General features: G+C 51.6%; 1 protein-coding gene across 1 annotated transcript in view; it reads right to left on the bottom strand.

Annotated features, from left to right (window-relative positions):
* The window catches only part of SMAD3 (SMAD family member 3), a 122,581-nt gene that overhangs the window by 5,400 nt on the left and 92,367 nt on the right, over window positions 1-24,814 (bottom strand). Inside the window, exons 2-8 of the mRNA XM_011385948.2 lie at window positions 21,395-21,588; window positions 21,074-21,205; window positions 19,675-19,749; window positions 16,604-16,654; window positions 6,813-7,025; window positions 4,660-4,797; window positions 2,061-2,205 (exon numbers count right to left, since the gene is read on the bottom strand). Coding sequence (XP_011384250.1) covers window positions 2,061-2,205; window positions 4,660-4,797; window positions 6,813-7,025; window positions 16,604-16,654; window positions 19,675-19,749; window positions 21,074-21,205; window positions 21,395-21,588 — 948 coding nt within the window. The remainder of the gene's footprint in view (window positions 1-2,060; window positions 2,206-4,659; window positions 4,798-6,812; window positions 7,026-16,603; window positions 16,655-19,674; window positions 19,750-21,073; window positions 21,206-21,394; window positions 21,589-24,814) is intronic.

Genomic DNA, 24,814 nt, shown 5'->3' on the forward strand with positions numbered 1-24,814 from the left:
CCGTCGGTTCCCAATGTGCTGATATAATTCCCATCTATGGCCTTATTTTGGAAAATCTTACGAGCAGAGCGAGCCATGAAACAATTACTGGAAAAAACCAAGGCACACCACACGTTTCTTTTCCCCAAAGCACTTTGTCTAAATTCGGGCTGGTTGATGACGCAGCTCATAGGCGAGCGCCCAAAGGCCTCCACCGAGCAAAGGCTATCTGCCTAGGCCGGAGGTGCTGGTGCCAGCTGGAGGTGAGAGGCCTGGGCCCTGGGCCCTGCTTTGGGCCACCTCACCGAGAGAAGGGATGAAACCCTACTCTGCTTGGCCCAAGAGGCAGAAGGAGGGCAAAACTGTTCTGGGAAGGGGCCGCACCCACCAGTTAGGTTGCTCTGTGCTGCTGCCAGGTGGCAGTGACGTGGTGGGCCGCACAGCACTGGGTGTGCTGGCACCATGTCCTGCACGGTGATACAGTGCCCCCAGGGAGAGGCTTCCACCACCAAGGGGCCTCTTCCCAGTGCTTGAAGCTGGAGGGCTGTGGTGCCGCACCAGGTCGAGGGCCGCTGGCCCGAGGGCACCGCCCTCTTTGCTTCGCCCCAGTAGAGGGCCAGAAATGGGAGTGCAGACTCGGGCCTGGGGTTCCCGCCTGATCTGGGTGCCTGAGCATGGCCCTCTCAACTGCATTCTGAGTGTCAGAAGACCAAATGGATTTCCCTCTGGCTCTTTTCCGTTGGTCTATCTTTTAATATTTCCCTTCCCACACAAAAAAATATTAATTTTCTAACCTTTCAACTCCTGTTCCCTAAGTGATTTCAGCCAGAGCTAAAAGGTGGGCTAAACTATCCCTTGGGCTCGGCATTTGGGCCTGGGCTGTTCTCCTCGGGCCAGTATAACTGGGTTGTACGTTCTGAGGTCTGACCACTCTGATGGCTCAATTGGTCACTCATCCCGGATTTCAGAGAGACGCCCACAGACCAAGGTGCTTTGTTCCCTGGCACTGTAGGGCAGACACTGGGAACAGCAGCTAAAATACGGTAAATAGAAGAGGATTTTACGGACCGAAATCCTCTAATGAGAATCTGACTTTCCATAAGTCATGCTCATCTGGATTTCATTATAAACGGTGGCCCAGAGCCAATATTGAAATGGGTTTGGCTTGGGTGCAAAATGACTGCAAAACAAAATGGATTCCAAACATCTGGAAAAATGAAGAGAAGGGGAGAGTAACTTGCAAGACGCTGGCTCCTGCTGACGTGTGAGTACCTCTGTGTCTGCCTGGGGGGCGGGGGGCTGGGGGCTGGGGGCTGGGGGCTGGGTGGGCGGAGGAGGGACACACAGCTCTGCCTCAGGAAACTCCCGTCCAGGTGTGAAAGAGAAGGGACTGGAATCTCTAAGCCTGAACCAGAGTGATCTGAGAGAGTCAACACAGCAGACCAGGTCGACCCCCTGACCAGTGTCGGGTTTAAACCAATATCTGAAATTCTGAAAGACATCGTTTCTTTTCTGAGCAAGTAAACTTGGTTCCTTTATGACTATCCAAATCTCCTCCTCCCTCCCTGCTTCTCGGTTATTTAACATTCTAGATCCTCAGGGTCCCCCGAGTCAGAGATGGAACCACAGAGGAGGGAAGGAACAAGGAAATGAAAACTTAACTTCGTGGAGAGGGTCGTCCAGACCCATCTGCCCAAAGTGAACAATGAGGAAGCAGCCAAGAAGGTGCAGTTCCAGGCTTAGCCTTTCCATTAACAGTGTGACTCTGGGCAAGTCACTTTCCCTCCCTGGACCTTAGTTCCCTCACCCATACAACAGGGATGATGCAATGTCCCTAACCCAGGGTCGTGGTGAGGGTGCGTGTGTGTTTACAGCACGTGAAAACCGTGAGGCCTGTCAGCACTGGGCCAGCTCTTCCTTATCTGGTGCGACTCGCCACCCCCCAAGCCTGCCAGGCCATGGCCTCTCTCCGATCCTTGGTCTCTGCTCTTCGGACGAGGGCTGCCTAGCTTGTCTCTGAGGAGCCCCCGCTCTGCTGTTCTGACCCCTGGACCCTGGGACATGCGGCCCCCAGAACTGACCTGTACTCTGCGCCCCAGCCTTTGACGAAGCTCATGCGGATGGTGCACATGCGCGTCAGCTGGTAGACGGCCTCGAAACCTTGGTTGACAGACTGAGCCAGGAGGGCGGCGAACTCCTGGTTGTTGAAGATCTTCAGGTTGCATCCTGCCAACAGAACAAAAACTGCTCGTAGGGACAGACGGCAGACATGCCTGGTGCTCCCCTCCTGGCTAAAGTCACCCCTGGGTCACCCAGAACAGCATAACTGACAGAGCTGAACTGGTGCACATATTCCATGCTCAGCACTATACTAGAGACGGGCCCACTTGGTCCCTGCCCTTAAAGCCATTGCCACCGAAAAGGAGGGGTGCAACTGACATACGTGAGTGGGGAGAATTAAACACTGGCAAGCTCTCCAGCTCCTAGAGCTGTGGGAGTACTGGAGAAGGCGGTAAAGTGGGCTACAAAGAAAACAGAGATCATTTAGATAAAGGGGCCCTGCCCTGGGCAGAGGGGATAAGGCAGGACTCCAGGCAACAGAGACAAGAAACCTAAGCCAGAATGCTCACAGCCACATGGGGTATGGCCAACCACCTGGGGAAGAATGACCACCCTGCCGTTTGGTAGAGGAAGTGCTGGCAGAGACAGGCCAGCTGAAAGGCTGCTCAGCCTCTGCCATTCCATCAGGAAGCTCAGCACGGGTTCCCAGAGCATCTCCCACCCGACTCCTCTGATGAATCCACCTCTGATGAATCCACCTTGTGTTAGGGCCAGGAGAGAGGGAGAGATCTGGGCCACATTTTGGCCTCTGGGCACAAGGCTGGGTAGAGGTAACATTCACAGCAGAGTGAAGGTGTGTGTCTAACACTCCAGGCAGTAAAACTAGAGACAGGCACAAATAAAGTTTATAATAAATCTTTTGTTTGAAGTCCTACCACCTGAGTGCCAAGAATGTGTCAACCAGAAAAATAAAGACAAAAAACACATGCTGAAAATGTCCAAAAGGTGAGCTGAGGTAACACTTATTAATGGGCCAACACTGGGCTCCAAATCTTGCTGTGTGACTCTGGGCTGGTCACTTTCTCTCTGTAAACCTGTGTCTCCTCTAAGAAATGAGGGAGGGGCTGGCCTCGGAGGACCCTGAGCACTGACATTCTATGAGCTAACAGACACCACCACAGCCAATTCAGACGAGGGGAGGCTGGGGAAGGGAGTGGGCCAAATGCCAAGAATACAACCCAGCTTCCTCTTCTTGCTCTCTCCATGGGGAGTGTGGTGAGGTAGAGCTGAAAGCAGGCTCTGGCCCCCAGCTGGGCCAAGAACAGAGGAGCACAAGACTTAGGAGTCACACAGTCTGAAGCTCATCCCGGCTCTGCCACTAGCTGTGTGTCTTTGGACAGATGGCTTAACCTCTCTGAACGTGTCTCATCAACATGCCTTCTCAGCTGAAGAGCCTGAATAACTGGAGAGGACTAAGCCAGAGCCGAGATGTAAATATACTCTGTAGACACAACCATACAATGCTGTGAAAATGGAGAGCATCGTTATCATTTCAAACTGTCTGCATTCTTAAGATGACTCTCCCCATGGCCCACTGCTTCACTATCAACTGCTTTTCAATGGGCAGGAAAAGACATGCCACACGTACACCACAGTCAACGGCCTGACCTGGGCCACACACTCATCAGCCAGTCACAGTCCACATTCTGCAGGCTGCGTGTCCAGTGGCTCCATGCCATGTGAGAAGTGGGCTTTGGCTGAAACTTTCTACCTCAGATTTCTAAGAAAAGAAGCCTAGATGAGAACAGCCTCCTGCCTGGTCTTGCTGTCTAGGCCACCCTCTGGGGTAGAGCCCAACACCCCTTCTTGAAGTACATGTGGAATTCATCAGCCCTGCTAAGAAAACCCTCAACAGTTCCCCAGAATGAAAGTGAATTTTTGTCACATCCTTCCGTGGCCTGGTCCCATCATGCTTTCTAAACATTTACCCCGTTTTCTACATGGTCTCTCCTCTAGACAAGAGTGCTGCCCATAGGTACCCTGCACTCCATCACCTCAGGGCTTTTGCCTGTATTGCCCCCACATCCAGAATGCCCTCACAGTCCCCACCCCACTATCGCCCTGCACCTAATGCTTCTCCTCCAGGAAATCTTCCCTGATCCATCCCGACAGTTTTTCCCACCGGATCTAGGAACACCTTATCTGTGCTTAGCACACTCCCATGTATTAAACCCATTCATGTTTTCATGTTGTACACTCAGCAGGTCTGTAAGGCCCGTGGGGACAGCAGCAGGGCTTCCTGCTCCCCTCTGTTCCCAGTAGCAATGCAAGGTGTGCGTGTTTGTGGAAGGAAGAAAGGAAGGAAAATGCCTGAGCATCTGTGCACATAGGTCAAAGGCAGATCCATCATATGCTGCGTCTGCTCCCTGCAGCGGGTTCAGGGAGAGCACGGTGAGACAGTAAGACACAGAGAAAACCCAAACGAAGCACCTTCAGGTTGGCAATGAAAACCCCGATGAGGATATGTCAGGGAAAAAAAAAAAAAACCTCTCCAAGTCCCACGCACACTCTACGGGGGAGAGGATGCCAGGGAAGGGGTAGATGTGGACGTGACATTACCAGGTGGGATCTTGCAGACGGTGGCCGGGTGCCAACCATAGCGCTGGTTACAGTTGGGGGACTGCACGAAGATAGCGCTGTCGCTGAGGCACTCTGCGAAGACCTCCCCTCCGATGTAGTACAGCCGCACGCCTCGCCCTAGTGAGATTGGGGTCAGACAGGATCAGGATGCCTGGCCCCACACAGTGGCCCCAGGGCCAGCCGTGGCTAGCAAAGGGAGCAGATGCTCCAAGTGACTGGTTCTTTGCCAGCTTCACCAGGCACAAGAGACCCAAAGCCCAAACCTAAACCCACACAGGGAACGACAGGCAATCCTGGGTTCCTAAAACCAGAGGAGGCGGGTGACAAAAGAACGTGGGGTAAGTCTCAATGATAGCCTCTGCCACTGACCAGCTATGGGCCTCAGTCAAGTCACTCTACCTCTGAACCTCAGTTAAGATGGGGACAATAACAACACCTCACAGGATTGTTGTGAGATGCACACAGTTAAGTGCCTGCTAAGTGTCAGCTGCTAGTGCTGCTTCTACTAGGGCCCCTCCCCGCAGAGATTCAGAAATTTATTCAGTAAACCCGTATAGCTCCTCCTGAGGCAGCACATACCCCAGGAGCCCTTCGCTGCAGGGATGGCTTAGTGCCACCCCTGTACCTTTCTCCCCTCAATGCATTTTCCTAAAACATTCCATAGGTTTATATCACTTCTCCTTCATCTCTTAAATCCACTCCAGATGGACAATTATTTTTAAATTGGCTCTGCAATTCAAGCAGTTACGTAAACACCCTGAGCTCTCCATGCAGCCAGGGGATGCTCCCTTCTCCTCCACGGGAAGGGCTCTGTTCCCATTCCTGGAGAAGAGGCCCAGAGAGCAGGAAAATGGGGCCAGATTTTGCAGGCGCAACGTCGAGTAGGATGAAAACCAGGCGACGGACCTACAGGCCACTGGAGGTTCTCCCGTCTCCTAGTCCCACTACTGTCCCATCCCCCACCTGTGTCCCATTTCTTCTGGGTTCAGGGTTACAGGACTTGTGTCTCAGACGTGCAGAGTGATGGCGGACTCGTGGTTCACAAGAGCGAGAGAACAAAAATGGATTTTTTTTGTTATGATAATTTTTGAAATATTTTTAAAATATAGAAAAGTATAAAGAGACTCAGTAACACTTACGTATACCACCTAGAATCAGTATCTTTTTTAAAGTTTAAAAAAAAAAATTAGGGAGGCCATCTGGGAAGGACATAGGCTCAGTAGCGGGCGGGGGTGGGGGGGGGTTGTCACCAACTATGTCACACTGCGTGTCACATTGCGATGTCCCTTCCTGGGCATCAGATTATTCCCTGGAAAATGGGCACACCAGCCTAGCCCCATGGCTTTCAAACTTTTCCCTCTTAACTATCAAATCCTGCCTTCAAGTGAAATCTTCTGTGAACGTCCAAAATACAATCCAAACAAGCAGAGGTGCTCTGGTTCATGAGGGCCAGACCTGCTGCCCTGCCTCGCTCCCGACTTTGCCCTGGACCAGCCCTGGGGGGCTCCAGACAATGTCCGAGAACCTCTGGACGACATCTGAGAATACCCTGCCACCCTGTCTCTAGGGCCCTTCTAAGTGACTCTAGATCACAAAACCAGGCATATCCTCAGTATGAGAATTTTATGAGCAAACCAACTGATAAATATCAAGGCTTCACCTTCTCTAAACTAAGTGATTTACTATGTTCTGGGTGTTAGAAGACAGAGAGTCAGCAGCAGGCAATTCTTAATTTTCTACCTTTTCTGAATTTTCTAGAACAATCATACATGAAATTAACAAATAAAAGATCACTCCTCTGAGACTGATTACCTACTTACCCACCTACCAGTAATTTAAGGGCATATTTATTGAGAACCACATATATTGTCTTTCTTATAGATTTCCCTTTCTTGTCCCCTTAAGTATTCTGCGGCTTTCAAATTTTCAGAGATGATTTGTGTCTCTGAGTAGGCAACCTGAACTCTATCTGTCAGGCCCCTAAACAAGACAATACAGAATTTGGGGGTGGGGATGGGAGTGTGAGTCCCCTCTCTGGTTTTCAGCAGGGAGTGGGTCGGGCTCTGTGCAGAGCCTGGGCTGGGGCCATGCGAGGGGGAGTGGGGGCAACGCGGCGGCCCCTCGCCCCTTACCGATATGCCTCCGCGTGAGTTCCACAGCCGCATTCCTGTTGACATTGGAGAGTAGCCCCAGGCAGAAGCGCTCCGAGTTGGAGGGGTCGGTGAAGCCGTCCACTGTCATGGAGGGCTGTGAGGCGTGGAATGTCTCCCCAACGCGCTGGTTCAGCTCGTAGTAGGAGATGGAGCACCAGAAGGCTGGCTCGCAGTAGGTGACGGGCTGCAGGTCTAGGAGACAGGCCAGGCTGCTGGGTCAGTGGGGCTCCCAGGCCCCGTGCTCCTCCATGGGGTCCCTGGATGCTCCAGAACATCGTTTCTCCACCTCTCAGAGAGTACTAGAATCCCCGCCCTCAGGCCTTTTATTGTATAACACTTGCAGGATCCAATGGGACAAACTGTTCAGTTTTGCAGAAGCATTCCGCCAACCCTGCCACACTTCATTTAGTTTTAGCTTGTAAAGGCCCTGCCCCACTCGGCCTAGCCTTGGATTGAAGCAGTCTTTAAGGAAGTACTGGACCTAATCTGACGAGGGCCAGACTCCAAGCAGCACCTAGGCAAACCCACCAGACAGGCCTGGTGTGCTCACTGCTGTCGGGCCACCTACGCAGTCACCTTCCAGCCTCTCTTCCAAGGTCCTCAAAGGAACCCATGCTGATCTCTGCCCCCAAAAGGGCTTTCAGCTTTTGGCTCTGCCTTGTCATGGGCAAACACCCGGCCTGTCAAGCAGCAGTGTACAAGCCTGTGAAATAACAAGGCTGGCACAGCCTCGGGGGTCTACGTCTCTTATCACAGAAACCATCTTCCAGATGTATCCAGATGCCATCTGTTGGAGTGGCTAAGACACAAACTCATCTAAAAGAAATTCTGAATTTGTCCTAGCTGGCAGTCTGTAGTCTCAAATCAAGGGCCCCTCAGAGCAAAACGGCCATCTCGTGAATGGTGGGTTCTCTTTCTCAGAAGAGTTGGGAACCCCTGAAATAGAGGTTTCACATGATCCCACATCACCTTTCCTGTGACTTCTTAGCCTTCCTGTCACTTCCAGCTATTCTGGGCTCCACAGCTGCCCAGGCACCCCTGCCCTCCTCCCACCCATCCTGGCATCATCTCTCACCTCAGCAGGCCAGCGCACTTAGGTTTGGGCCAGCCCCCATCACTCCTTACTTGAATCCACGCCCCATGTTCTAACAGAACTCCCAGCATTCCAGCCTCTTCCAGCTGCTTCTCTACACTGCTACCACCTGGGCTGGGAGCGCTAAGTTCCCCCTTGCCTTGCCCTCTGCCTGCTTGAATCCCACCCATTTGTTGGAGAATCAGGGACTGTCCTGCTCATTCTTATACCTCCATCTTGGACCTCCAGCCTGGATCACTCGCTCTGACTCTTACATATATTTGGAACCACCTGGTTACTTAGGGTACGACTTTGTGGGACCTAGAGAGAGGGACAGCAAGGGCTCACCAAGCCAAGTCTCAGCACTGACCCAAGACCCCTGCTCCCTGCCTTTTAGGCAACACCGCAGGGCAAGAACCCCCCAGAAACCTCTGCTCATCAGACCTTTGAAAGTGTGTAAAGCCCAAGAGAGAAAAATCAGAAGCTGTTCTGAGAGGGGCCTGGGTGATTCCTGCAAGGCAGTGTGGCCCCGGTCTTCTTCTGGGCTCTGCTCCCATGATCTCTGCTTTAGGTAAAGAAACCGCGACCACACATAGGAGGAGTTAGAGACCGATAATGTCCCTGCACTCAACACATACCCAGAAAGTGCCAGCTGGGGGGTTAAGATGCCTAGATCAGTTTTCTCAGTCTTGGCATTATTGACAGTTTGGCCAGACAGTTCTTTGTTTGGGGGAAGGGGAGATTCTATACATTACAGGATGGTTAGCAGCATCCCTGGCCTCTACCCATGGTGCTGGTAGCATCCATCCATCTCATCCTCTCAAGCTGTGACAATGAGATGTCTCCAGATGTTGCAAGATGTCTTCTGGAGGACAAATAGCCCCTGGATGAAAACTACTGCCCTTGATGTTAACCAAGCCATGGAGCACAAGCTTTAAAGCCAGGTGGACCGGAGTTCACTCCACTCCAGCATGGACAGCTGTGTGACTGTGAGCAAACGAGTTACATTCTAAGTTTCAGTTTCCACATCCTCCACCTCCCAGCTATCTGAGTGGAGAATCTTCTTTACCTTTAGGCTTTATTTGTGGATGGACTGAGAGAACTCACATGAAGTGCAGGGTACACATCAAGCACTCAAGAAACAGTGTTAATAATGATAACTTTCATTATTTGAACTTGAGAACATCCTGTTCCTGTCCCGACCTCCATCACAAGAGGAGCAGTGTCCTCGCCCCTTTCTCTCTTCCCAAGGTAGAGCAAGGGAAGATGAGGGAAGGCAGATCTAAGTTACTCAACGGGGAAGGGGGAGTTGCAGGGCAGCGCTGACCGTGGCCTGTGCCCGAGGTTCGGATGAGCCACGTCAGCCATATCCGGCTCAGGCTTTGCTGGATGCTTCAACATTCCAATGAGATAAGCTATATTCTAAACAATGTGGTCACTAAAATGTGAGCAATGTTGCTTTGGAAACCTTAAAAAATAAATAAATAAATCCAAGTGGCGTCCAAGCATTCGAAGTGGTCAGGCAGCATATCAAAGGAAGAGGTCCCGGGGAAGGGCTGCTGGCCACCACTGCCCACAGGCAGGCTCTGTTCACTTCGCTATGTGACCCTGGGGATGTGACCTCCCTCTCTGGCCTCAGTTTCCCAGTGTGAACAGTGTCTGCAGTGTACTAAAAGACATCTAAAGCAGACCGTCTAAGTCACTGTGCTTTTGGCATGGGTCAGCCTGAAGAGGCAGCTATGGCTGATCGGGGATGGACCTGGCTTCCCTAGCAAAGTACAGAACAGCAGAGTCCGCATCCCCAAGTTATAAAGCCTTGTCCAGCAGCCCCTGGGCTTGGTCCAGGCAGAAGAGAGAGAGCTACGCTCCAGCTCCCAGGAATACTGACACAGCTCACCTGCCAAAAAGAAGAAAAGCCAGCAGGCCACCCATCTGGTGACGGGGTGCCGAAACCTCACTCTGGGGACATATGGACTTCTAGATGTCTCAGGATCAGAGCGCGACTTGGGGTCCAAGCCCAGGAGACCCTTCCAGGCAGATCTGAGCCTTTAATCAAACACCCCTATAATTGCAGACACGTACTGGACAGTGTTGCGAAAACACTGGTTGCAGGAGCCTGATACGTAATTAGGAAGTTTGGGGGAGCAATGCAGTCAGGCCAAGGCAGGTTTTGAAGGCTGCCACTTCAGAAAGGGCTGTTTGGACAAGCTGACCTGCATTCAGAACTGGAGTAGCACCCCCAGCCACGCATTTATTATTCTCTGCAAACAATCAAAAGCAGCCCTGCCTTCCACCTCTCTCCCTTCCATCGCCCCTCAGCTGCTTCCTCAAGGCGCTTCTGCAAGAGGAGTGCAGACCAAAAAGCAGGATCATCACCTCTGGGTTCGGGCTTGAATGGACTTCATTTTTGAACTGCGCATATGCCCTCGTTTCTTTCCCACCAAAGGACTTATCCGCAAAACGGTTAAGTACAAGAGAAACAAAAAGTCAGGACCCTGGAAAAAGAGAAGACTATAAATGGTATAACCATGAGATTATAGCTACTAAAAAACATTCAGTTTGGCTTTGAGCTTCCTAGCAGACAAGGCAAAAAAAACCAGAATACGCTACAAGGCTCTGGCTGGTGGACAGATAATTCTTACTAGTTCTGCAGGGGAAACGAAGCTTGTCCTAGCACTAAATCTTAAAAGAAGTCTGTCAGGTGGTAAACTCTCCCCACTATCAATCAAGCCAGCCAACCAGCCCTGGTTTCAAGAGTTTCCTCACAAATACAGAAGTGATTTTACATAAGGTTGCATCTTGAAAATGACCTGAAGACATGCCATTCAAAGGCTCTTCTGAGAGGACAACTTTACAGGGGTAAGGTGACTTGCCCCAGTGGAGAGTGGTGTTGCGTCTCCAGGCCAAGGACCTGGCCCACCTGGAATGGTAGAAAATGGCATGTGCCCAAGTCCTTTCCTTCAAAGAGCCCTGCTCCCAGCCAGACTGCTGAGTCTGTGCTAATCTCCGTTCCTGGAGAAGAGGTGTTGGAGACGCAGGAACCTCCAGCTCCAGCCATTCTCGGCCCCCCTGCCCCCACCAGGGTGATGTCGGCCAGACTTCTCAAGTGGCATGGGGCACTTAATTCATGACTGGCCCCCTGCCAGCCTTACACATTGGCTGGCTTCAGTTTTGAGCCCTATTCCAAGCTGGCACAGACTTTCTGTTTTGTTTAAGGAAAAGAAAACAGAATAAAACCCAGAAGGCAACACTTGGATTAAGGGATGCCTATTAAAAACATGTGCGAGAAATCCAGATCCGGTAAAGGGAGGGGGTGGGGGGAGGCCAGAGGGGAAATTAACTTTCTACTCTAAATCGAAAGCAGGGAACAGGCAAAGGCCAGGAGCGCCGAGGCTGGAAGACTAAAGGGCAGACTTGAATGGACTGGCTTCCTCTGGGCCCTCCTCACTGTGGAAGCAGTCCTCCCTCAGACCGGGAGGCTCCATGCTCCAATCCCCCTGTGCCTTCACGCTGCCATCTCTCAGTCCTTACTGTTCCCTCTGCCTGGGCTGCCCATTTCCAACCTTCAAGGCCCAGAACACACGGCTGTGAAACACTGCCTCGTCTGAGCCACCTGTGAGAGTTAGTTCCTACGGCACTAGGCCAGCTGTGTCCCAGCATCTGAGGCACCGATTCCAACCTATCTCACTAAAGATGAGGGCAACACACCAAGGTGTACACAGAAAGAACCCGTCACGCTTTCGGCTTAAGATTAGTTTACCAAAACCAAAAATAGTGGCGAATTCTCAGAGCCAGATCCTTGGGAGTGTGAGGATACAGCCGGCAGCTGAATTTCTGTCATTAAGATGCCTGTGATTTCCCAAGTTTACAGAAGATCAGAGGCTGAGACCTTAAAATAAGCCTTGTGCAGCAGCATGAACACACCTGGAACCACACCCCTATCCTCTGTCAGGGGCCAGGGTCTTCTTGCTGCTTTGCCACCTTGGCCCGTCTCTCTTGGCAGGAGAGGAAGGCACCCTCTGCCTGAGGCACTCTGGGAAACCGTCACCTCCTCAAACTCTAGCTCAGGGCACTCCCTAGAGCCTCGTTTCCCTCGGTCAAGGCCCACCCCAAAATGTCTCACTTTAAAGCACAGAACAACTTACTCACCAGCAGGATCCAGATCGTTATCTTTTTCCTCTCTCCCCACCTCCCTTCTCCTTCCCCTCCATTTGCCCCAATCCTCTGACTTAAATGCTTAGGAAATTCCAGGTGACTCATTCAGCACCATGTGTAATAACAGGAACATCACCTGCTCACATCCCTTCCCTGAAAAACAAAGCCCTGGGGTCTCCCAGAGCCTCTGGCAGGAGGCTGAGCTGGCTCTCAATCACACATTGGGGCTCCCACAAGTCATCACAAGTGGCTTTACTGTGGCAGAAGGCCCAAGCTTTTGCCCAGAGTGGGGAGGAAATGAAGAAGTAGCCAGATGTCCTATGCTTTATTTCTTTTTGTATAATAATTTTTTTGCCAAGAAATAATCAAATGTCCTGAGATGTCCCCATCTTTCTCTAGGAAGAACTCACTGTTTGCCTGTCATCATCCTACCATTTGGGACATACTGGTAGGAAGAAGAAACGCAAAGGCTGCTGCTGTGTGCTCCCTCCCCGCCTCCACCCTTTATTTGCCCTTTAGCCCATTGCTGACCTACTTCGGCCCCCACCTTTCCCCATATCTGCTCTCCAAAGGATGTCCCTGAACTCCTGTTGTCAAGCTCAAGGCCTTTTCTTACACCTCATTTTGCATCTCTGCAGGATCTGCCCTGGTGCCTCCCTCTCCTCCTGGCTGCTGTGGCCCCATCCTCTACCTGACCCTCAGCCTCTTCTCCAACCCTGTCCCTCCCTGAGGGAGCCCCCATAGGTCTGCCTTTGACTCTCTTTCCTTCTTGAGCTGAGTCTCCCTTTCCACTGAACTCATCCACTCCCACGACTTCAGCTGAACCTTCATCAATGTTTCCAAAGTGAGATCTATGGGTGGTCAGTAGGACTGTAAGAGAAAAGTGTTCCAACAGTGGTCAGATCCGTGGGAGAAATGCTGATCAAACGGGCCTCCTTTCTGCAGAACTTCTCAAGAGGTTTTACTATGCTAGTGCCCTAGGGGCCCCACAAGAGGGTACAATACAGGCTCTCTAAACTCACTTGATGACAAAATCCTGTTCCTCTGACCCCACTTTGGGAAGGCTGGCAGACGTGCTGCTGGCTTCCAAATCTGTACCTCCAGCCCAGGCCTCTCTCCTATCAGCTGCTTCCTGGACACGGTTAAGCAAAGGCAACTCACCACCACCTTCCAACCCAAACCCACCCCATCTCCTGTGTGTCCTGCCTCAGTTTAAGAGGCCTCACCAGCTAAAACTGGTCAATAAACCCTGCTGATTCATGATTCTCTCTCAAATGCCCTCTCCTAGCCCTGCTATCATTCTTCTAAAGCATTTATTTCAGCCTCCTTCAGCGCAACAGATTCCTAAGTGTTGGTGGTTTTTTTTTTTTTTTCCTCCAGTAATTTTCCCTACAACTTAAGTTCCATACAGTGGCCAGATCAATCTTTATAAAGCTGCCATCAGATAATAACCCTCCAAAAAAACAAAAAGAAAACAAAAAAAAACTCACCAACGACTTCATTCTGTAAGCAAGACAGGGCTAAATAAGCATGGCGTTCAGGGCTCCTTTCTCAGCGGCCCAGCGGCCCTCCCGGCCTCATCTGCTCGACTGTGCCTCTCAGCATGCCAACCACCACAGTGCCAGCTGTCCTCAGAGCTCACCCTGACCTTTCATGCCATTCTTCCCATTTGCAATGTCCTGCCCTCCCTCTCTGCCTCACGGTATCCTACCTATCCTTCGGGATCCAGCTCACACATGTCACCACAACTCTGACGTCTTCCCACCCCATCCAGCACCATCCTCCTTGGCACATACGGTTCCTCCTGCCTCTGTGCTTGCTCCCTTGGCATCTGGCACAATGCACCACGGGTGAAAACAGACACCTTCAGCCGCTCCACCAGACTGTGAATCCTAAGTGCCCTCCCCAGCTCTGGACCCCCAGCATCAGTACATACTGGGAACTCGGCCAGTGCTGACTGAATGAATTAATACATAGGAGACTCTGTCTGGCAAGCCTGGATGCATGTCCCCACGAGAATGCCATCATTACCTCCTTTGACCCCTCAGGGTACGTCATCTGTACCAACTTTTTGTTTTATAATTATGTATAGTCCTGGGCAACACACCAAGGTGTACACAGAAAGAACCCGATAAGCACCTTGATGGCAGAGTATGTGAGTTATCTTTGAATCCCCCGCAACTGCCCCCACACCTGGACTGGCACACGGCAACCAGGCAGGAAATGCTTGTGAATGAATGAGTAAGGAAGAGACAGGCAGGCAGGCAGGGCTCCCACCCAGAGATCACATGGGACACAGGGTGCTCAATCTGACATTTGTCTCAACTATAAGCTACTGAACACCCTTCTTGAGCCTTGTTCTTCTGAGTGAAGGGAGTGGGGTGGAGGGAACTGGTCTAATTGACCCAACAAGGCAGTGTCTTCCCGCAGACAGGAGCACATTCTCTGGATCCCGAAGGTTTGAGTTCAAAGCCAGCTTCTCCATTTGCTAGCTGCATGACCTGGGCAAAGTTAGTTAGGCAGTGTGCCCCCTTGGTTTCCTAATCTGTAAAATGAAAACTTGCAACACCACTATCCGATACAGTTGTTATGAAGATTGGCATGAAGCGCTCTGCACAACACTCAGTCCATAGTAAGTTCTCAAGAAATGTTGGCCATCGTCATCACCATCCTCTCCTCCCCTTCCAGCTACGAGGCCAGGAGTCTGCGATTTTATGGGCAGGATGAAACCAATAGGTCTGAATAGGTAAAGGTGGGGGCGTGAGGGCTTATCAAGCAGAGAGGAAGCTGGGCCTGTCAGCCCCTGTGTCTCACCATGAGTCCTTCCCCTGACTCGTCAGCTGACTCGTTCCCTCATTTAGATCCTCCCAGAAGAGTGGCACCCACTCTCTGCCTGCCGGGCTCATGGCCTATACCTTCCTTTGGAATAAATGACCTAAGAATTCTTGACCTCAGACAAGGGGCATGAGGATCAGGGCAGCAGGGAGGAAGAACTGTGCCAACAGGGCACCGTGCCTAGGGTCTCAGTTCAAGAACCATCCTGGTCCCCAGGATCCAGAGGGGAATTCACAGTAAGCTAGCTCCTGGGGCAACTGCCAGTCTGACCAGAGTGAGGCAGCAGGGTTTCAAAGGCGAATGCCTACTCCAAAGCCTATCAACTGAAAGTGTTGCTGTGGACGTGGTGGGGTAAATTGGTGGGGTAAAATTAAATCCAAGCCGGCCAACCTCAAAAGCCAAAAGCCCAGAGTCAAGTTCACAGTCATGGCCTTTAGTTTCTCAAGTGTTAACATAGCTTCCAGCCTTCAGAGTTTGTTTTTAATAACTCAATCAGTCCTTTCACATCAGGAATTTGACCTTCCCTCAGCAAAGCCCAACACTCACACTGATATTATTTTACAAAGATGTTAAAACAGATCCCCCAAAGTCACATTTCACACTGCCCACTTGTCAGCCTGCATTAAAAGGTTTTCGAGCATCTCCCAATGTTCCAAAGGATGACTTTCCTCATCTGATGCTATCAGTCAAGGACTGGAAACAACTGGGAACAAAAGCCAGGCCAATCCCTTCTGATTCACCAAGCTTGGACATTAACTATTTCATCTCCTGAGCCGCACATTAAGACACAGTGATAAAGGCTGAAACAAAGCCAAGCTCATAATTTTCTAAAACTACCAGACCAGAACATAAATTCCCCTCAATAAAAACGGAATGGATATTTCATTTGTTCTGAGACCTTCTGCAGGTCCACCACATCAGAGCTGAAGGTTGCTCCGGAGTAAAAAACAAATCTCAGAAAAACTGACCCAGAAGTCCAACGGAGGGAAGGTCGTGGAAATGATGGCCGCGCTGTTCCCAAACATCATGAGATAATGCAAAATGATAAACAAAGTATCAAAATATGAAAATGTGTTTACAAAATAATATAAAGAGAAGAAAGAACGGAGAAATGGATATGCACTATGATCTCAATGGTGAGGCACTACTCTACACGCCTGATCCACAAAAATCAGGACGGTGATAAAACAATAACAGTGTGTTTGGGTAAAGAGACTGTGGGAAATTTTGCTTTTGTTTTCAAAATCTTTATATGTTGCCATTTTAAATAAAAACTACATCATTGTAAGATGAAATGCTCAGATAAAATCGAAATAAGTGTATCTGAAACAAGTCTACAGAAGTCAGGGGCTGGAGTCTGCACCGATGACCGTGGGTTTGCAACCAACCACACACGTAGGCTTGGCTGACCACAGACCCTTGTCTCCCGAGCACAAAGTTTGGGAGACTTTCACTCACTCACATCTAACCACCACCCAGGGAAACACAAACCTGGCACATGGTTGCCTTTCCTGCCAGCACTGTTCTCAGGTTTCCAGTTCTGTGGGTGACCCCAGAATCCCTGTAACCAGAAACCTGATGGGATGGGCTGAGCTGGCCAGTGGTGGGGGTTTGGGGGGGGAGCCTCACCTTCAGGACCCTCTCCCCACACTGGGACAGGGCTGCAGCCAGAGGGGGTTCCAGTCATTCAGACTGAGGAGACACTTACCTAAGTTACTGTGTGCTGGGGACATCGGATTCGGGGATAGGTTTGGAGAACCTGCAAGGTGAGACACAGGTATGAGACTTCATAAGAGAATCTTGGCAGGAGAGCCCAATTACTAAACACTTAAATCCAGGTGGGGCAGCTCAGCACAGCAGGAAGAAAACCTGGGCTGAGCCTCCAAGACCCAGGACAAGGCCTAGCTCCATATCCTTGCCCACGCTCTCTCTCCCTGGGGTCCAGGTTCTTCATCTGTGAAATGAATGGACGAGTGGGTTGATCTCAAGGTCTCTGCCACAACTCGATGGTTTGATGCTCTTCACCAGGACCCGCAGTGCAGGGCTGCTGTGTTCCCAACTAGGGTACAACACCCTACACCACACTGACCCTCCCTGTTAACTATGCCCGCAGGAAAACAAGAGGTGCAAGGAAGGCCCCCCTCCCCAGCTTCTCAAAGACTCGAGCAGTAACCTCTCACACAGGTGGGGCGAGAGCTATCCAGACATCACCAGTCAGTTCTCCCAACAGCTCATGCACCTGGAAATACCAATCTAACCCTTTCCCCAGGTCTCAGGAAACTCACCAAGCTGCCTTAGAAATCCCACGACTCAGCAACCAGACTGACTTTTATGTAAGACATAACGCTGCACATGGGGAAAAGTCCAAACCTACCCAATTCTTCCTCCTCTATTACCGTCTGTCCACCCCTCACCCCCAGCAGTTTGTTGTTGTTTTTTTTTTTAAAGCCCACATGGCATCGACCTTCCAAAAAACCAAGTGGCTGCCTTTCACAGAGCAACACTGGGCATGTCCCTCCTTTGTCCCTGTACCCATGGGGCTACGAAAGTTATTTATTTATTAACGACCCTGTGGGGTTGGCCCCACCCTGAAATCTACCAGTTCTAGGGGCTGGGCCTCCTGTATACGCCTCCCTCAGCTGTTAGTGGGGGGGTTCTGTTCCTGCTGCTGCCATGGGCTTCTTTTCCTCCCCTAGCACCCAATTCATCAGGGGATGTAGAAGAGTTTCAGAAGAAGCAGAGCTTTCGAATCAGCACGGGGTCTGGACATGTGGACTTTGGCAAAGAGGTTTAACCTCTTTAAGCTTTGACTTTTTCCCTCAGGTGTAAAATGGGGATAATACCATCTATTATGTGACTTATGGATAATACCATCTATTATGTGACTTATGGATAATACCATCTATTATGTGACTTATGGATAATAAGTGAGAACATGCATATAAAAATGCCCACACCAAGACTGGTACATAGTAGACACTCGATAAATTTGATTTCCTATTCTGTGGTGGCTCATGAAGACCCAGGAAAGCTGTGGGACCCTTCTCACTGATCTGAACAGGCATGTGTATGCAAGTTAGGGGAGATACAGGGCTGGCTGGGTAGTGACCTGCAGGCTCCAGCTGGGACGCCGCCACATTTCAGCTGTCCATGAGCAACTGGACTGGTTTCCAAACAGATGACTTTGAGTGAAGAACAGAATAAATAGGAGACCCTCACCAACTCAGCCACCAATGGGCTGGCTGCAGTCCACAAAGTCCAGTGTCCACTTTCAATAAATCACTTACGCTCCCAAGAGGGCCCTGCAAGTTCACTCATGGGAGGAGAAGAAGAATAGAGAGGGGACAGAGAAAATGGCGCAGAAAGAAACAGGAGGAGGGGGAAGAACTGAGACCTGAGGGGGCGAAAAAGGCAGCGGCTCGGCCCATACACAGAACCTTCCTCTTTGGTCTGTTTTCTCTTATAACAATCATCATCCCACAACCATGAAGAGCAGCAAGGAGGAAAGAAAGAAGGGACAGTGAGAAGAAATACAGCATCTGGAGAGATGCTGCTTAGCTGGCCTGCATCCCATGCCAGCGTTTAATAGCTGCGAGCTCGCCACGGCCACTTGGCATCGAATACAGGAAGGTCTTCAGTGTATTCCCACTGGGTTCACACTGTCAGCCACTCATGGGAGGGGGGTGGGGTGTTGGGGGAGGCTAAACCCCAAAGTACCACCTTGCCCAGGCTAGGTACCAAGCAACTACATTTACAATGAACATGTGAGTGTCTTTTGTCTCTTTTGGGCCGTGTGCAAGGCAGGTGGTTCTGCTGTGTCTGGCGGTCCTGTGGGCACGATGCATGCCCACCATCATCAGAGCAGGACATCTGCTTGGCTCCTTCCTCCTCCTCACCCAACCGCACACAACGCAGTGCACATTCCATGTGGCAGCTGGGGTTCAATTCTAGAAGCCACTGGTCTGGAGCCAATTTGGCCTCATAATAAATGATGCAGGAACATCTGGAGATGTGGTTGAAGACAACTGGGCTGGGTCCCTCACAGTAGGAACACACAGATCACATTTGGTCACCACACAAAAATAGATGCTTCAGGGGGCTCCACTGGCCATCGGCACAGACCTTGCCTTCATTCAGGCTCTAAGAAACTGTTTCTGGTGATCAAGCCCATGCCCAAGCCTACAGCCAGCAACATCTCACTGAGGCACAGATTCACTGAAAGCCTTCAGTGGCTCCCCATGAGTCCCCTGCCACACTTGAAGGCTTGAGTGGCATGCCCTCCTGTCTCTCCCCACCTCTAGAGGAGTAGGCTCTGGTCACACTGAGTGCTTACCATCCCCAGAATGCACCAGGCTCTCCTGCCCTTTTTTCCATCGACTCTGACTGGCATACCCTCTGCCTGCCCTGATGGCTTGGTGAACACCTACACATCACTAAGATTCAACTCAAGGAAAACCTCCACTACAAGGTACTGTTGCACCCTCAATACCTCCTCCCCAGGCTAGGTATAAGTGGCCCTACTCTGTGCTCCTGATACCATGTGGCGTCTTCCACCAGGGCATATATAAGATGGCACAGTAACTGACACTTGTTTTGTCGGTCTCCCCCACAAGCTGTGAGCAGCTCAGGCTCCTCCTCTATCCCTAGCGGCTGGCACAGTGCCTGGCATAGAGTGGTTGCTCTATAAATACTGAACAGAGCAATAGAGGGAGGAGGAGAAGAGAGAGGGAGGAAGGGAAGGCACTCAGGATTAAGGGCCCGTCCCTCCAAGACTCTGACCTGCGTCCATGCTGTGGTTCATCTGGTGGTCACTGGTCTCTCCATCTTCACTCAGGTAGCCAGGGGGTGGGGTTTCTGGGAATCAGAAAGAAAGCGGTTCATTAAATGGCCTCCATAGCTTGGCTCTTGAGAGACCTTTAGCAAACTCTGTCACACATTCACACCACAATGCCTGTAGCAGGTGCTGGAGGAGCTCTGGGCCTTGACTAGAGGGCACGGCCCCTAGATCCTGCTGTCCTCATGCCCTTGACCTCAGGGCTCCCCACCTCATCATTACTGCCTTTGTTCATAAGTCTGACATGCCTGTTCCTACAGCCTCTGCCAGGCTAACTTCTCCTCATCCTTCAACATCAGGTTTAAGCCCACTCCTCCAGGGGAAGCTGTGGACTTGCCTCAGCCTTACCCATCTCTGTTCTCTGAAGGGCGGCTGCTTCAAACCCCACTGTGGCTCTGTCATCTACTCCTGTGCAAGCGCCTTGTTATTTGTCATTTCCTTAGGGGACGTCCTAGCTCCCCAAGTGGGCTGCACATTCAGTGACAGCAGAGACTGTGATCTATTTCTTTGAATCTACCGTCCAGACCGACTTAGCTCTCTAAACTTTGCTGAATGAACAAAGTAGGTGGCCTGCCCCCTGGAGACCAGCGCTACCTGGACAGGGTCTGAAAAGGCTGGATCTGTAAAGTGGGTCTCTCCTTAATGCAGTGATCCATGCACACAGGCCTGTGGTCACCCTCAACACAATCCACTCACTCAGGATGAAGGCTCATCCAAATAAGAATGCTCTGAAAGGGACGCGGCAAGGTTACCGCCCAGCAGCCACGGTCCCTGCACCATGACTAGCACAACGCCGCCAAGCTGTTTTCCAGGACTTCAAGAGTGCTGCCGATTCACACATTATTTGCATGTAAATGAAGGGCTTCTAAAAACATCTGCACTCTTTGACAGCGGAGCCCACTTCTCCCTGTGGAGCCAAAACTCAAATTGGGCCTCAACCCTCACCCAGGCTGTAACCACTCGGCAGGCTGACTGAAAGGCCAGCTCTCTGCTCGCTGCCTGGCCAGCGGTGCACCCACTGCCTCTGCAGCCCCCAGACCATCAGGGGTTCTGCCTGAACTCCAGCCCCAGCCTCGAGGGCGGTGAGAGGAACACAGCGTCACTATTTCCGCTTCCAAAATAAATGACTACACCGAGGCCAGACGGAAGGGTCACACTGCCACTTCTCCGTGCCAAGAAAAGCATCGTTAGTGAGCAGGGAGCCAAGGCCACGGGTCCTCTCCCAACACGGAGGGGGTTCTGAGTCAGGGGCCAGCCCTGTGTGCAGAGAGGGTTGCTGGGGGTGGGGGCAAGAGCGGAGCAGTGGGCCATGTCCCCAGGCCCCCTGCACTGCCAGGTACCTACCTGGAATATTGCTCTGAGGCTCAATGCCCGCAGGGAAGTTAGTGTTCTCGGGGATGGAATGGCTGTAGTCGTCCAGTGGGGGGAACTCGGCCGGGATCTCCGTGTGGCGCGGCACCAACACAGGAGGTAGAACTGCCCAGAGACAGAGCAGAGGAGTGTTGGCACCGATGCCAGGCTGGCACCAAAGCCCCTGTACCCTCAAATACACTACAGACCCTCCCTCAGGAGGGGCGGGAGGAGGAGGGAGGGGAGAGAAAGAGCGGGTGGGGGAGGCGGTGATATGTGGCAGCTGCAGGCCCCATCGAGAGGAGGGGAGCATACCTGGGGTCTCTACCCTCTGATAGTGGTAGGGATTCACGCAGACCTCGTCCTTCTTCATGTTGAAGGCGAACTCACACAGCTCCATAGCCCGCAGCTCATGGTGGCTGTGCAGGTCAGGCCACCGCCACAAGCGGCAGTAGATGACATGGGGGAGCCCCTTCCTATGGGACACCTGCAGTCGGCCATCCAGGGACCTGCCAGGACAGGGAGGGGCAAAAAGAGACCATGAAGTGGACTTGGCCTGCCTTCTTCAAAGTCCTGCCTGCTGCGGCTCCCGGTGAGTTTGCTGGCAGAGGCACAGAAAGCTCTCCCCCTCTCCTTTCTTTCAGACTCAGAGGGCCCAGAGATCAGAGAACCGTGAACTGTTAGTGCTGGAAGGGATCCCAGGAGAAGAACACAGGCCCACCAAGGAAGGCCCAGGCCTCCCCAGGCTGGCGGAGGAGGCCTTGAAACCACGAGTCCCTGAGGTAAGTTCTCCACACTCCCCAAGCTCCCCCCTGCCTCCCATATGAAGGGATGGCAGTTGGATGGTGCTCTGAAAAGGTCCAGAGCCAGGCAAAGGTGAGCAGTCGGGGGAAAGGCTGAGTAAGAAAATGAATTCTTTTGGTAGGAATATGAGGACCACATACTGAGGTGACAAAGCACACAAGCCGCCCCTAATGTCTTTCGACACTCACCTCGTCCCTCCCTCACACCTTAGAAAACAAAGAGAAAAAAACTGTCTTTTTTAAGTGGTATTTGTGATAAGGCAGGGAGGGAAAGGAGGACATTTAAGGGGCTTTTAAACTGTAAGAGCCTACACCGCAGACTTGTCCGGAGTCTCTTTCGGTTTGAAGGTTTTTTGCAGGTTGACGCAGGCGTCACCCATCCTCGGCTCTCTTCTAGCTCGGAGCTAAGGCCCACAGGGTCATGCACGCGCTGAGCAGGAGCGGAGTCTGCGGCTCCACACCACGCTTAGTTCTACAGCTGTCCTCAGCCTGACTGGGCCAAACACACCCAATGGCAGTGCCCTGTCCCTTTGCAAACCACATATTCTGTAGTTCCTGGACCAGCAACGTGGATCCATGGAAGCTTGTTGAAAAGGCAGGGCCTACCCCAGCCTACTAAATCAGAATCTTCCTCTTTATAAAACCTCCAGGTGATATGCAGGCAAGCAATTTGTAGCAGTGCTACAGACGTAACTGGGAAGCGCAGAAGTGGTAGAAGCACTGTCAGCCATGCGTAAGGTGGGGAGCTGGGAGGCTCCTGAAGGGATGTGAGATTTCAGATGACAACCAGTATCAGACAAGTGAGGAGATTCTATTCACACATAAAATATTGACAAGTATTTTATAAGAGCCTACTATGTGCGGCAGTAGGGACAGAGTAGTGGGCATGATTTTTCTAACAGTTGGGCAGAGCTGGTGGAGAGGTGTTTGCGAGTTCCCTCTCCCTGCCTCCACAGGACTGAGGGTACCCGTTTGCCTGAATAAACAGGATTTAGGGACACTCTGTGAGGAAGGGGCTAGCCAGATGCAATAGGAAGCACCAAAGAGAGAGAAATGGAGGAATCCAATCAAACTCTCCAGGCCACAGGCCTGGGGATGAGGAAGGACAGACAAAGGCCAGAGCTGGGCTTGGTCACAGGGAAGACAGAGAGCTGCTGACTTAGGGCATCTCAAAGGATGTAATTACCTCTCTCACACAGGGCCTCAGACAAAAGAACCCCTGCAGCCAAAAACAGTGATTACCAGGCAGAAGGCAGAGGACAGCCTTGGACTCACCCTGAGGTATAGAAGGAAGACTGCCAGATACGGAGTCAGGGGACCTGGGTCAAAATCGGGTTCTAGACTCCTGGCTGTGAGACACCGGGCGAGTCATGAGGTCTCTGGGACCCTCAGTTACTTCACCTGTAAAATGGGAACATTCTCCCATCCCCCTGACCTTCTGCAGCTCGGTATTCAATTAAAAGTGTTTTGTGAAATGCCAACCGATATTATTATTCCACATGACAATTAGCACTCTCCAAACCCAGCTTTGGATAAATGGTGTGAGAGTGGGGCCGAGGAGGAGAGAAAGGGAGAGTGGGAAGTGGTGAGTGGGGACTGACAATTATTCAGCTGTTCCCATTCTCTTGCAAAGCCACTGAGTGCCCGGAGATCAGGGAAGGGGCCACATTTGATCTTCAGTGTCTGACAAAAGCCCCAACAAAGGGCCAGCTGGACATCTGTAGCTACCTCTGCAGGGGGAGGCCCAGGAGAAAGGCTCAGGCCAGCAGCGAGGGAGGAATGGGGCTGTGGACAGAGCCACCCATCCTCGCCTGACTGACGGAAGTGGGTGCCTTCCTGCTTAAAAAATAATAATACACGGCAGGAGGAGGGGTGGTGATGGACAACACCGGAGAAGGATCACAGCTTCCATGGGGCAGGCAGCCTAAGAGAGCGAGGGAAAGGCCAAGTTCCTATCAGCCCTATACCTGGGCCTTGAGCCTTTAGGAAGGGATGGTAGAGGGGACAGGATGCTGTGTGTGCGCAGGAGACTCTGGGCACTCCTAATGAGGAGGGACACTAATATACAGCCCTAACATGCCAAACCCTCAGAACCAGGACACCTGAACTAGGCACCTCACTTGCCAGGGATCCATAGTGGACCCAGGGCCCCACACCTACTCAGGAACCTACAACGAGAAAAAATGGCATAGAGCAGAAAGCAATGGGGCAGCCAGTGGGACACGAACCGAAGCAGGTGAGGCATGAGGTGGGGCTGTGCTGTGGTTGTGATGTGGTCATCACGGGTTTGGAGATGGGAAGGAGAGTCGGGGGTGCGGGGAGGACAGAAGGTTCATCACATCTGTAGATAGAGAACTTCAGTTTCCTGATTCCTCATCCAATTCTTTCTATATTGCGTGGGCTGTTTCCTCTCAGGGCCTGAAGAACTTGGCTGCCTGCTAGAACGACTATGGCACAGAAAGCTCCAGGCAAAGAAGAAGGAAGAAGGAGAAAATCGGAGGAGGGGTGGTAAAGGGGAGGGGTATGAAGGGAAGGGAGAAGGGAGGGGAGAGAGAGGGCAAAACAGAGATGGTGGAGAAGGAGGGGGCGGTGGAAGGAGGGGGAAGGGGGTTAAGAAACCTTCTTTGGTCAAATAAAACAGACTGAATGGATGTGTTTATCTCTGTCCTGCCGAAGACAATGAGTAGGAGAACAGAGCAGACAAAAATAGAAAGTGGATGGCAGCATGGAAACAGACTTAGCAGAGTGGAGTGAGCTGAAACCAAGCACCTATCAGAGGAAACCAACAAAAGTGATTCTATTTGTGCCTCAGAACCCGGGAAAGACTCAGGAATTGGAGGCACCACACACTTCTCAAGATGAAGCTGAAAACAAGATGGGTTGAAAGTCTATAGAAGAGGCATTCAGATCCCAGGCCCTTTCCCTGAGCCCC

Source organism: Pteropus vampyrus, unplaced genomic scaffold (assembly GCF_000151845.1).
Source record: "Pteropus vampyrus isolate Shadow unplaced genomic scaffold, Pvam_2.0 Scaffold15, whole genome shotgun sequence".
Taxonomy (NCBI): domain Eukaryota; kingdom Metazoa; phylum Chordata; class Mammalia; order Chiroptera; family Pteropodidae; genus Pteropus; species Pteropus vampyrus.